The sequence below is a fragment of the Lineus longissimus genome, chromosome 1, assembly GCF_910592395.1.
Source record: "Lineus longissimus chromosome 1, tnLinLong1.2, whole genome shotgun sequence".
Lineage (NCBI taxonomy): Eukaryota > Metazoa > Nemertea > Pilidiophora > Heteronemertea > Lineidae > Lineus > Lineus longissimus.
The window spans coordinates 11,356,776-11,369,356 of NC_088308.1; the positions used below are offsets into that span (position 1 = coordinate 11,356,776).

The following is a 12,581-nucleotide window of genomic DNA, read 5'->3' on the forward strand; positions in this document are numbered from 1 at the left end:
AATACTACGCATGCGTGGACAATGAGTAGGTTCCGGTTTTAGAAATTTCCGAAATCGTCGAAATTGATTACTTATCGTCAAAATACTTGTTATCTAACGCAAGAAAATAACGAATATCGAGTTTAATTGGTAGCTACAATTGTATTTTACCTGTGAGAAATGCGATCGGGATCATAGAAATCGATCTAGTGGTTCAAGATCCAGAAGTTTGTTGGCGAACGTCCCGCCGCTGTGTGTAGACAGTGCTTTTTCATGTTTTTGTACAGCAACTAAAATGGCGACACCCCAACAAAATTACGGAACTCATTATTCGGGAGCTCCCCAAGCAGCACGGCCACCTAATCCAGGTGGATTTAATACAACTGGTGGTCCTCAGGGACAGGGTAGGTTGATGGCTCATCTGCTGAGCTTACTCTCGCTCAGACTCGGTCAGTAGCATGTTAATAATGTAGGCTATGGTAAGTCAGTCAAAAGTCAGTAAGAGTAACTACTTTACTTAGGCCTACTCATTCATACATCAAACATGATGATAATACTCATACTGTGCCTGCAGAATAGTTCGCTCTGTGCTTTCACACTTACCTAGACATAAAAGTCAGAGCTCAAACAAAACAAATGCGTATTATTAGCCGTATGCTCTATTCTACAATGTTCTATATTGACTATAAGTATAGATAGACCATATGCGAAAATAAATTTCGGTCATCTTCACAGGCAGCGTAAGTTTACCATGACATAAAAGTCATGTTTTAAAAACAAATCATCACCGAAAGCATTCAAAATGTTGAACATTGAAAGGCATGCACAGCTTGAAGTAAATTGCTTAATAAGCTTGTATATTTTTACCTTTATGCCATGGTTAACAAACATTGCCTGTGAAAAGGGTTGTTTCAAAATGGCCGAAGTTTATTTTCGCAGTGTGTCTATCATAGCCGGGCAAAAAAGCCAAAAGGCCTAAGCAAACTTGTTTGATACATGGTGTGTGACACAGCTTGCGAAAATTATTTTTAACATTCAGGTGCCAGTTTCTCCTTCCCGGCTTTCCCCATCTTCATGGCAAAACACATGCATTTTTTTCAATTCCCCTGCAGAAAACCTATTTTTGATGCTCCCTTGCAAGTGGTAAACTATTTCCACCGGCTTATCTTGGGGTATATTTGTCACGGTATACATGTTAAATCCCGGTAAAAGTGCACAATACATGCAATACTTTACCTTTTACAGTACAACCTCTCTATTGCGGACACCCATGGGACTGGGCCCAGGTGTCCGCAATAGAGAGGTGTCCGCAATAGAGAGGTTGTGCCAAATCGTCCGATAGGTGGATTTGAAGTTCCCGCCTTGCAGGTTTTGGTTTTCTCTGTGTCGACATCTAGCGTAGAAACTTTAAACCTGTTGGCTGACCGGTATTTGCTTGTGATGTTGCGTTGAATGACGTGAGCTACTTTGGAACTCAGAGCGTGAATAATCTCTCTAGTAAAAGGTGCCCCTTTTATTGCAAAATCTCCTCGACATGTCATAATGTGTGAAAAAACACCATAATTTCTGTCCATCAGCCACCTTTGATAAATAATTAATTTTTTCTAATTTCTCTACTAACGCATATTCGCTGCAACACTGACAAAACCGCGTGGATTTATGAGTGTCCGTTGACACAATAGGCCTATGTGATTAGTTGAAAAGATGAGTAAACAAATGCCGCGGCTTAATTAGGATACAAAAACACAATGCCATGGGGTAATTACGTTGATTAATTGCGCAAATATCACACCTGTCGGGCCTACTTGACTCTCCAAGCGCAAGCGGGAAGCCATTGTTTTTGCCTACTGTCCGTAATTGGGAGGGAATTGGACCAAAAATTGGCTATCGCCTTGTCCGCAATTCGGAATAGAGAGGTGTCCGCCGTACAGAGGTTTTTGTTATTGGAAATGACTTTGAAAAAATCGGGACTGGCCGGACGTGTCCGTTATGAAGAGGTGTCCGCCTGGCAGAGGTGTCCGCTGAGGGAGGTTCTACTGTACTTTGTAGAAGAAAATTTACTTGGGTACATTTTGTAAATATATTTTTACCAGACAAGTAAAGACTGAGTGCCATTGGCAATCAAGTGTCTGCTGCAGGCCCATCCTCGCCGTGCCAGCTCTGTCTTTTTCATTTTTTTCTCCAATAAAACACTTAAGAAGTTGGCCTGGAAATTGCGACAGTATGTTTTGAGTATAGTCCCGCGCGTACCAGATATGACCTGTATAAAGCATATCTCCTTCAAAGAAAACACTGAGTTGTGCTCAACTGCCTAGAATCATGCTGTGAATAAATTAACGATCCCGCCAAATATGCATGGTTTGGATGCGAGCGCAACGCAGTGTTTTTTCGTCAGCTAAAACTTGATGGACGCCATTTGCAATTTCACGTCATCGATGAATAGATTGTATAGAATAACGCAATGAAATGTTGAAAATTATTTTACCTGAATGACATGATGTGATTGGCTCACATACTAATGAAGTAAATCTGATAATAATTATAATAGACAATATTAGGATGTTACCGGTATTAACCCTTTGGGCGCTGAGTTTTTTTAGAAAATCAGAAAATGTTATTTATTATACCCACACTTCACAGGGCTATAGTATAACATGCTAGATATTTCTATACCGGTATGTCAATAGTCATGGAGTTTTATGTTCAGTATGACCCCCAGACCATGTTTAGAATAGGGAGAAAAAAATTCTGATAATTCAAATTTGGCCAAAAAAACCCGACATACATGAGCGCCGTCTATGAATACCGAGCGGAACTAAATTAACGATGTCTGAGAAATGGTCTGACTGAGAGTGAGAGGTGGTGGGGCAGTTTAAAGGGGCATTGGTCTCTCGTCACCATACGTCGACTACCTCGCTCAAAGGGTTAAGTGATAATTAGAGAGCAGAATAAATCGATAAGGGGACGCTGGAAGTATTGAAGCAGTGAAAAATTGGGGGGCTTTGGCTATACAGTTATGCAAGAGAATTTTAAATAAATTGATGTTCTTTGTCGACGCTGTGGTATTTTAGTCAAGACTCAACTCTGTTATTTATGTTTTCCAGGTGATATGTACCAAGGCATGAACAAAGAACCACCAATGCCAGGGATACAACCACCCCGTCAGTTTCAGCAACCAAATCCTGGGATGCCAGGCCATGGGATGAACACGTTTCCACCAAGACCAGGCATAAATAACCCTCCTGGACCAGTGGCTCAGCCAAGGAATATGGTGCCACCAGGACCTCCTCGTCCTGATAATCCTTTAAACCGTTTTCCAGTTGGAGGTATCAATGCCCCTAGATCTGGGGAACCTCCTGGTGCATTTCCTGGTGGTGTAAATCAGGGCCATGGATTCGGTCAGACACCAACATCCATGCCTCAGTCTAGGGGCAATATGCCTGGTCCACAAGGTCAGCCTTTGATAAATGGGTACAATGGGATGAATAATCCTGCTACAAGGCCTATGGGACCACCTCAAGGTTTTCAGGCACAAAAACCAGCTGGCCCACCTGGGAGTTTCAATGCGGGAATGCCTCCTAAATCGCAAACAGGACCAACAAGTGGCCCTCCGAGAATAGGTCAGCCATACCAAAATACTGGAAACATGCCGCCAACTAGTCAAAACATGACACAAATGAGAGGTACACCGACATCGGCTGCCGCTGGTTCACAAGGTCAACAAATGGGACCACCTGCTGGGCAACCCCCATTGATAAATCGTCCACCTGGCCCTGGAATGCCAAGTCCTAGGCCGCCAACAGTGATGCCATCAACTGGACCACCCACAAGACTGCCTCAAGGGCCTCCTCCAAGAAGCATGCCTCCATCTGGGATGCCACCAAAAGCTGGACCCCCTCAAGGTGAGTTATTTCTGAAGGCAAATTTTCCTTTGGGTTCAAATCAATCTCAGATATGCACATTCGTGTCCTGGTTTTTGCTACCAAATGGTGCCAAATAGGCGTGCGCCTTTGGTCCAAAGCCCCCCATTCAGTGGCGTTTCGCACGCAAACGCCTATGGATGGAAGTGCTGAACCATATGTGCAACGCAGAAGGCTGGACCTGCAAACCATTTGTGGTATCGCCAATAACGGCACCTTGTTTTACACTTCTTTCAGAATTTCCCATCCTCGACCTACATTATACATGTATCCAGTTGGGGACCATAAATTGTGATGGTCATGACCATGACATTTTCTCCCCAGCTTAGCAACTTTTCTGCAAAAAAAAGCGCTCCAAATCACAGTCACACATAATAGAAATGACCATCCCACTCCAAGGGGATGGGAATTGATCACAAATCATGCCGTTTCATTCGCCAGGCCGGAAGTAAATTACTTTGTCACATTAATTATTTCCATGTGACGCCAAATATCACAAATCATCACTCATACACACAGCAATAGGCCGATTCGAAAATAGCATAGTGCATGCCCCTGGTGAACATCTGGGCATCCCTCGGGGCTAAAAATTGCACTGGGGATGGCCTGGCCATCCTTCAAACAACTTTCCTGCAAAACCGCATTACATAGTAGCTCATTTCAGTGGGCTAATGGTAGAGATGAGACCATAGTGGTCACTTTGACGTTCGGTTCCAAAGAAATCCATCAGATGGCGACTGTAGGGCTTAACAATCATTTTAATCCAAAAATTTTGGAACGCAGAGTGTTGAGGGTGTTTGTTAGAACTGTTCTCTTCTCAAACGGTATGTCTATGGTGATTTATAAGGGTTGGTGTGCATTTCATGTACTGGCCGGTTAATGGTTGCATTGACTTGAAAGTCATCAAGAAAAATATTACAAATATTACTAAGTTATTAGTAGTATGAAAAAAATTGCTTTGTAATAAACTGGTTTTGGGGGTTTACATAATCTGCTAACTCGGAAATCTCACTCACATGGTTTTGCGTTTATCATACATGTATACCAAAAAAACTGCAATATATAGTCTTCTTTGGCCATTTCTGACTAAAAATTATTCTAACCTGCTCTTGCTGAGCGAGACTGACACTGTACCCGGAGAGTTTGAGATGCAAGGGACTGTTTTAAAAACTGCCACAAATTCTCAGGAGGAGTCAACCTATGGATTTCATTGGTGCGGCTGAGTTTCGATGTTGCGCTCTTCTCTGTGAAAATTTTCATTGTTGTGATTTGGTTTATTGACTTCCTTTATCAGCAGTGAGAAGGGGATATGCTCATTTGTCTCTGCACTAAGAAGACAAAACTCCTGAATGAGTTAAATAAGGTATAACTGTCGAAATGTAGCCTGTTCATTTCCTGGTTGTGGGCCATCAACACCATTCAGACACAAATATCACTTATTCTGATCCCGTAAAGTCAACATTCCCAGTCGCAGGAATCAAAATCTACTTTCATAAAAAGTCTTATTTTGGAAGCACAGGCCAAAAATTAAGTTTCACTCATATAGAAATGTTTGGGGTCACCCTGGTAAAAATTGCATGTGCTACCAAATAGGTCTGGCCTTTAATCCCCGGATCGCTTGATGCCTTGAAACATGAACACTTGCATGATGAAGCAGTGTCTGGCATGTCTGGTATGTTTACTCAATTTTTCTGTCTGATTTTTCTATGGTCTGTCAGTATATAATAGTGGTAATGAATCTTTTATGTAGCGCAATTCTGTGACACTAAAGTTCTTGCTCAAAGCGCTTTTGGATATGATATTACCCACTGAAGTCTTCAACAGTGGTAGGAATTTTTGATAGAGAAAACACCACAATTTGAAAACATGTTTTCAGGAGGTTGTAACCAGCTATTAATGAGAAGCATTTTTTTAGCTGCAGGGTTTTCTATTTGGGCTTGTACGAAGGGGGGGGGTAATGAAAAATAGTACTCTTGATCATCTGGATCAGAAAATCTAGATTACATGTAGGTGGCGATGACCTATTTGGCTTTCAGTCTCTCAGTCGCCCAGACCAAGCAGAAAAACGTATCAAAAGCTTGAACCTCAACAAAGACAGGTCTGTAGTATAGTTTGACAAGCCCAGATTTCTACTAATAGAAAACGCTTTAAAAAGCAAATGGTGGTGTCGCCTCCTTAGGATATTCCTGTGGATATTGATTGTTTGTTGCAAATACTATCTGGCAGAATCATGGAAGTCACCTATTATGCAGATTACAGTTACAGCATAGCCTGCGGTCGTATTCACCAACAGATCAACCTGACACCTCGTTCGTCCGTGAGCCACGTCATGTTGGTAAATCCTACGCAAACGCTTAGCAGCTAAGCTGGTAGCCAAAGCTGTAGTGTTCATGCTATAACAAGGCGTGTTTCTATGCTTTTGACTAACTGCATGTCCTCTGCATCTGTTTCTAGGCCCCTCTGTTGCCTCTCCTGATCAGCTCCCATTGCCTTACGGCGGTCATTTACCCGACCGAGGATCCCCTGGATTTACACCAAGCAGCTCAGGTATGACAGTTCTATTATGGCTCTTTTCTTACATGTCGTAGATTCAGTCATTCTATCCAACTGTGTTATTTGCATGAACTTTCATTTGCTTCGTGATTGTCTTCTCTGACTCTGTGGATTTTTAATTCTTAATTTCTTGCTCCGACTGAAAAACATCATGTAGCTTTCACTTTTCCTTTTCTTGAAGTGGGTTTGACTATGATCCAAGTGCAGGAGATGATTCTTTTAACGCAGAAATTTATACAGTCATGCAAATGACAAATTTATTTCAAATTGAATTCAAATTACTAGTAAAACTAGTGTTGGTAAGTGTAGGTTTTATAGAGCTCATCTCACAGTTCACTTGGGAGTTTTACCGAGACACCCGTCTAGTGGCTTGTCACAATTCGAACCATTGAGCCTAATTTGGAGCAGAAGTTTTGTACCCTTGTATATCCGAGCTTTTGAATTAGATTTGCTGAGAATTTGAAACAAAGTGTCTTGTTTTTTAGCCTTCATAGCTATCTTGGAATGTAGAGGGAGTTCAGCAGTCACGAAATGGAAACCAAAACACTGAGATTATGAAAAATAAGAAGGCTTTATTTGTCAAAAATGTGTTATTTATCAAACCACGGTACTTCTCTCTGAATGCTTGTAGAAGTTCAAAATCTTTATATGGGTGAAACGTTTTTTCGTTGTTCGATCTAGAGTGTTAACTTGGTGTACCAACAACTAGGTACTCACCAAATTTTGAGCCAGTGAGACGTCAGACGATGGTGGTGTCTCTTCCCTGTAATCTACTCCAATGGTATCTTTTCCCTTGTTTTCTTTTATCATTTTGTACTTGTGTCTTATGTTATTTTTAGCGCACATAGGTGTGCTGATGTCATCACTTCTTGTCTGGGGTCAGTCGTCCTTTGTCAGTCCGTTGTCGTTGTTGTTGTTGTTGTTGTTTGTCTATGAACGGCATGTTTGCTCACCATTGAGTTGAGGAAGTTAGAACTCGGGGTGTGGATGTCTTATGACAACATGACTTGTCCAACAAAATATCATTGCAATTTGACCTTCTTTCTGGCCTCTTTATTAAGAATAAGAATGATTAATTGTACTGTGAGTGAGAGGAGTATCCTTGTGTCAATGTCATAGGAATATTTAAGGTCACCGGTCACTGGTCAAAATTTGGAATGACAGTTCTTCAAAAAATACATTGGAAACACTGACTCTATGCGCTACATGTAAAAAAATATGCATCTATTCACTCCCTTTGGAGCACAACTGCCCTATAGAATTATATTTTAAATTTGGTGATGTTTGTCCAATTAAATAGAACTAGGGGGGCCAAATGTCTGGACTCGACATATGTACTTTCCCCTTCGCGTGAAAATCCAAATCAACATAGAAGTGAGATGCCTTGTACGCTTCTAATCAATACATGTGTTAAAACCACAGTATGAGAGCTCAGTGCCATTTACGGCATACTTCACCATTGCTGACAATGTGACATAAGAAATAGCAAACAAATCTGATGTTACATTACATAAAGGGTGTGTCATGCCCACGGTTGCCAGCATAATGCTTTTTTCCAATGCCAATGCAATAGTACATGTATGTATAGTACAGCACCTGACTGCTTACAGCTTGTCAAATTTTCATACAGGTTATCATGACATTGGCTTAACCCGTTGAAGCACGATCTCGACTTTAGTTGACAAAGAAAAACCTCTCCGTTTGTCTGTTTTTTTGTCGAGAGACGCCAAAACTTACTCGCCACCCCTTCATGTAACAATTATTACAGCTTTGTGAGACTGAGGTGACGGACGCCTCATGGCCTAGTGGTTTACACTGCTGGCCACCACGCAATAGGGCCCGGGTTCGATCCCGGGAAGAACCCATGATCGTATGTCTGGATGAACCGGCGTGGCTTTCAAGGAACTAAAATTCCTGGCTCTTCACAGTCCTTCGAATGAGACTCAAAACCGAGGTTCCTTGTACCTGGTGTCTATGCCAGGGCAAGCTAAGACCCCACCAAGTGAGAAACATGAGTAGCTTGCGTGGACTCTATCTCTCTCGCCAAAGTCGGACCACTAGGCCAATAAACCCAATTGGCGCCTAACCGTAGTGGCACGCAGGATACGCTCATCCCGCCTTGGAGGAGGATTACTCCTAGGAGAATGACCCCTCCAAGTGCAGAGCGAACGCTGAAGAAGAAGAAGAAGAAGAAGTGAGACTGAGGTATACCGACACTGACAGACAACTTTGGTTATGCAGTGCTGTTGCTGAGCATGATTTTCATGTAAGGCTTTCCAGGGTGAAAATTTGTGTTGTGTGAGTATTCTTTTCGTCAAATGCGATGTTAAAAACATTTGCTGTGGAAACTTTGGCTCCAAAGGGTTTAAGATTCTAGGTCATTTCATGAACCCTGTCCGCTTGTAACAGCATCGTCGCAAAATAAAACTAAACATGTATACCAACTAGTGATGTCATGTCAATAACTCATGGTCGTTCCCTGGGCAGCCTAGGAGGACTTTGATAAATCACGGGAGTTAGGAAGGCATTGTGGGGAGGGGACGAGAGTTAGGACTTGCATAGAAATGAGTCTGAAGAGCAAAAGCATCACGGTCTCAGTGTAATCTCTATAGGTCGTTGGTTCGACTCTTGGAAGGATCATCTCTGTTTTGTTGCGATGTCCTTGAGCAAAACACTTAACCCTACTTGGGTACCATGCAGGCATGCCTTTGAAGTTGACCAGCATCAGAGTGAGTGATACTCGTAGATCCTACATGTAGAGACTTTAACGCTACAGAAACTGTGATAAGCTCTGATGAGCCATTTGGCAGTGCAGGCAATACATGTAACATATATGTTATAGTTTCCTTATGAGTTGACCATAATCTTAAAAATGTGAACAGTCCCGTTTGGTGGACATGCAGTTCTTAAATTGCATAATTTTCGAGTCGAAGCTAATTTTTGTGTGCCAATAGTGTTCGGGATCCGAAAGGCTTGGTGAATACTAGGATTTATTGCGTAGTTATTTGAAGCACGGCTTGAATGTTGAATAATTTTTTCCAAAAAATAAATTGATGAGAAGATGGAAACAATATTGCTGCTATGGTGTTCATGAAAATATTTATGCACAAGTTGACGTGTTCGATCCATACACATTTGGTAAATTGATGTTTAACTCTGCCTGAGGCTATGATCCCCCACGCTGGTTGATCTCTTTCTGACAAATCCATACTATTGATTTAATTACTAATAAACTGGAGAGTGTGATATTGCTCTCTGTGATGTTGGAATGAAACTAGAGATGCTGGAAAATATTTGACTGGTAGTCTGATTCACAAGTTACTTGTCAGATTTTCAAATCTGTCTAGTTGTTGCATTGTCTTGCCTGGTCATCCCGTTGGCTCAGACGGGAGTTCCCGTTGGCTCAGCTGGCAGCTGTAGTGGTATTGGCATTGCCATTGTGGCTAGAGTAAACCTTGCATACTGTAGTGTTAAGCATTGCATACTGTAAACCTTGCATACTCTAATTCTTGCACACTGTGAACCTAGCATTACTGTAAACGCGGAAATATTTGCAACCATTTAATTTTTGCAGTTCTGTGAAATTTCAACTTCTGGGAACTTTTAATCTGGCTTTTTGACAGCTCTGTAACATCATTTTCAATAATACAGTGAAACCTCCCTTATTGGACACCTTTCTAAAGGACAACATCTCAATTAGGGACTAGTTTTGGTCTCAAATTAGTTGTTTCCATTCAATTTGACCCCTCTTATCAGGACATCTGTCTATCAAGGACAGCACTTGTCAGTCCCGAGGCTGTCCTTTATCGAGAGGTTCTACTGTATTTTCTTTTTACGACCATGTTTTCATGATTATCTGAAAATGAAAATAATAAAAGGCACACAAATATTTAGAACTGGGTTTCAAGTATATCAGACTTGCATGTCGAGTGTGTCCCCCTTTTCCTCGTTCAAGGTCTGTTTGTGATTTTGTATCCAACAATATATGCTGACCCAGTCGAGTCCAATGTATTATGTGAAGAAGCTGTCTACAGGGTGTCCATAAAAAAAGTATACCCAACTTCAAATGCAGAATCCTGAGCAGTATTCCTGAAATACAAAGGTAGCAGTAGAAAGCCTAGTCTGTCTTCTATCCAATGGTACCTGGATCATTATGTAACTGCCAGGGATGACTGAGCAATCATGACCATCATGAAAGGTCTTAAAATTTAAAGTTAGGATTACTTTTTTTATGGACACCCTGTGGTAGTAGTGGCGTTACTCTCATACATTGTATATGTCTAAGCAACAACTCACTTTGCCATCCAGTTTGGAGTGGCTATCCGGTGATGCCAAAGAAGAAATTTCAAGATCCTCTCTTTCAGTGCTGATGAGATTATCACAGATATAGATGAAACTGTCCGCATGAAAAATGTCACACTGGTGCCCATTGTTGTTGAGGTTATAAATGCGTATTCCTCCTTTCTTTCAGACCCGCCCTCCCAGAAGTCTTCGCGAGCGCCGTCACCTCTCCCCGTCCAGCAATATGACGCGATGGAAGGTCAGTTCATCCCCACAAGTCCAGGGCAGACTCCAACTTCTCCCCAGGGTAAGCAATGTCCTCAGCTGTACACTTCACCAGGTTGGGTTAGAAAATGTCTTGGTCTGTGTTGTATGATTAAACATGTTTTCATCTTTCATCAAATACCATCTCAACAGGGGAGTACAATGGCATTTCTACTCTTTGTCTGACACGAGTCAGATTTAATCCCTTTCATAGCTCAATGACTCTTTACCCTAGAACAGGTGTCATGGATGATATCTTTGTGTGTGAACAATCAATAAAACAAGCCTGTTTCCCATGTAACTGCAGCATTTGAAGAGCGTTGATTTTAACCTGCACTTCAAGTAAACATCATGCTTTTGACAAATCAGATTCCTACACGTCAGCTTTTAAACTACTAAATGAAGAGCTGTTTATAGTGTCTTTTAAACATGCCGATCCACCGTCATTGTGCGTATATCCATCCTTTTTGAAAGGAGGAGACTTTAGGACTGATATTCACCGCCGATAAGTTGGCATGCTTTTAAAGGGTAACATTGAAAAGCACACGTAATGCATTACATTGTACTTCTTGCAATTGACGCAAAAGCTGTGTTGTGGTTAAAAATCCGGTTGCTACAATGCCACTACAATTGAGGGCCAATTTGCATGGATGTTTGCTTACATCTGTAATGACTCTGTATTTGGCCAAATTCATTACAGTGACTGCTGTGTATTAAAACAAAATGGGCCTACACTGGTTTAAGGGTCTTGGTTACTCGTCTGTATTCCCTTGTTTGAAATATTTCAGGTGGCCAGCCATTGAAGCAAGGTGGCATAACTGGGCGGAGACAATACCCGCAGATGGTAGGTACTTTGGATAACATAGCAATATTGATAGAACTTTTGTGTCAACTACATGAACAGGACGATGCTAAAGCTTTACTGTAAAGCTCAATCGAAACAATATTGGATGATTTAATGTAAAGTAGAACCTCTCTGTTAAGGACACCCTCAGGACTGACATGTGCAGTCCTAAATAGAGAGGTGTCCTGATTAGAGAGGTTAAATTGTATGGAAACAACCAATTTGGGACAAAAACTAGTGTCCTTAATAGAGAGGTTGTCCTTAATAGAGAGGTGTCCACTATACAGGGAGGTTCCACTGTACTTTGTTTCTCCAGAAGAAACATGACCAATTTGGATAGAGTTATCCTATATCACATTGTCATATACAGGATATCATGATCCAATCCGGGGAACAAACCAATAGCCAGAGAGATGCTCTTGCTGACATTGATCTTGTCCATAGCAGTTCACTGACAGCAGTAGCGCCTCATTGCCAATATATTTAAATAGGCAATCCTTCTATGCCTGTCTGCAGGAAAAGGAAAAAAGTTTTTCAATGGTCGAGCTACATTTTCTCACTTTTTCTTGTTCGATGTGTACTGGAAACATGAAACTGTCCTGAATAATTTATCTGCAATGTTTAATGTTAGGCACATACTTCACTCAACTTTGACTAAGGGATCACGTCCAAAGTCCGCACGCGAATCGGGGCGAAAATACGCCTGGTCGAATATCGCCACACCCATTTGCCTCCAAATT

General features: G+C 41.6%; 1 protein-coding gene across 5 annotated transcripts in view; it reads left to right on the forward strand.

The window, feature by feature from the left end:
- The first annotated feature begins 36 nt into the window (after positions 1-36).
- Positions 37-12,581, forward strand: part of LOC135488196 (protein transport protein Sec24A-like) — a 48,226-nt gene continuing 35,681 nt past the window's right edge. For 4 of the 5 annotated variants that reach the window (XM_064772700.1, XM_064772693.1, XM_064772715.1 and 1 more), the window contains exons 1-5: positions 37-383; positions 3,084-3,881; positions 6,354-6,446; positions 10,924-11,040; positions 11,786-11,841. In XM_064772700.1, coding sequence (XP_064628770.1) covers positions 275-383; positions 3,084-3,881; positions 6,354-6,446; positions 10,924-11,040; positions 11,786-11,841 — 1,173 coding nt within the window. In that variant the 5' untranslated portion in view covers positions 37-274. The remainder of the gene's footprint in view (positions 384-3,083; positions 3,882-6,353; positions 6,447-10,923; positions 11,041-11,785; positions 11,842-12,581) is intronic. The other variant, XM_064772722.1, reaches the window with a different exon arrangement.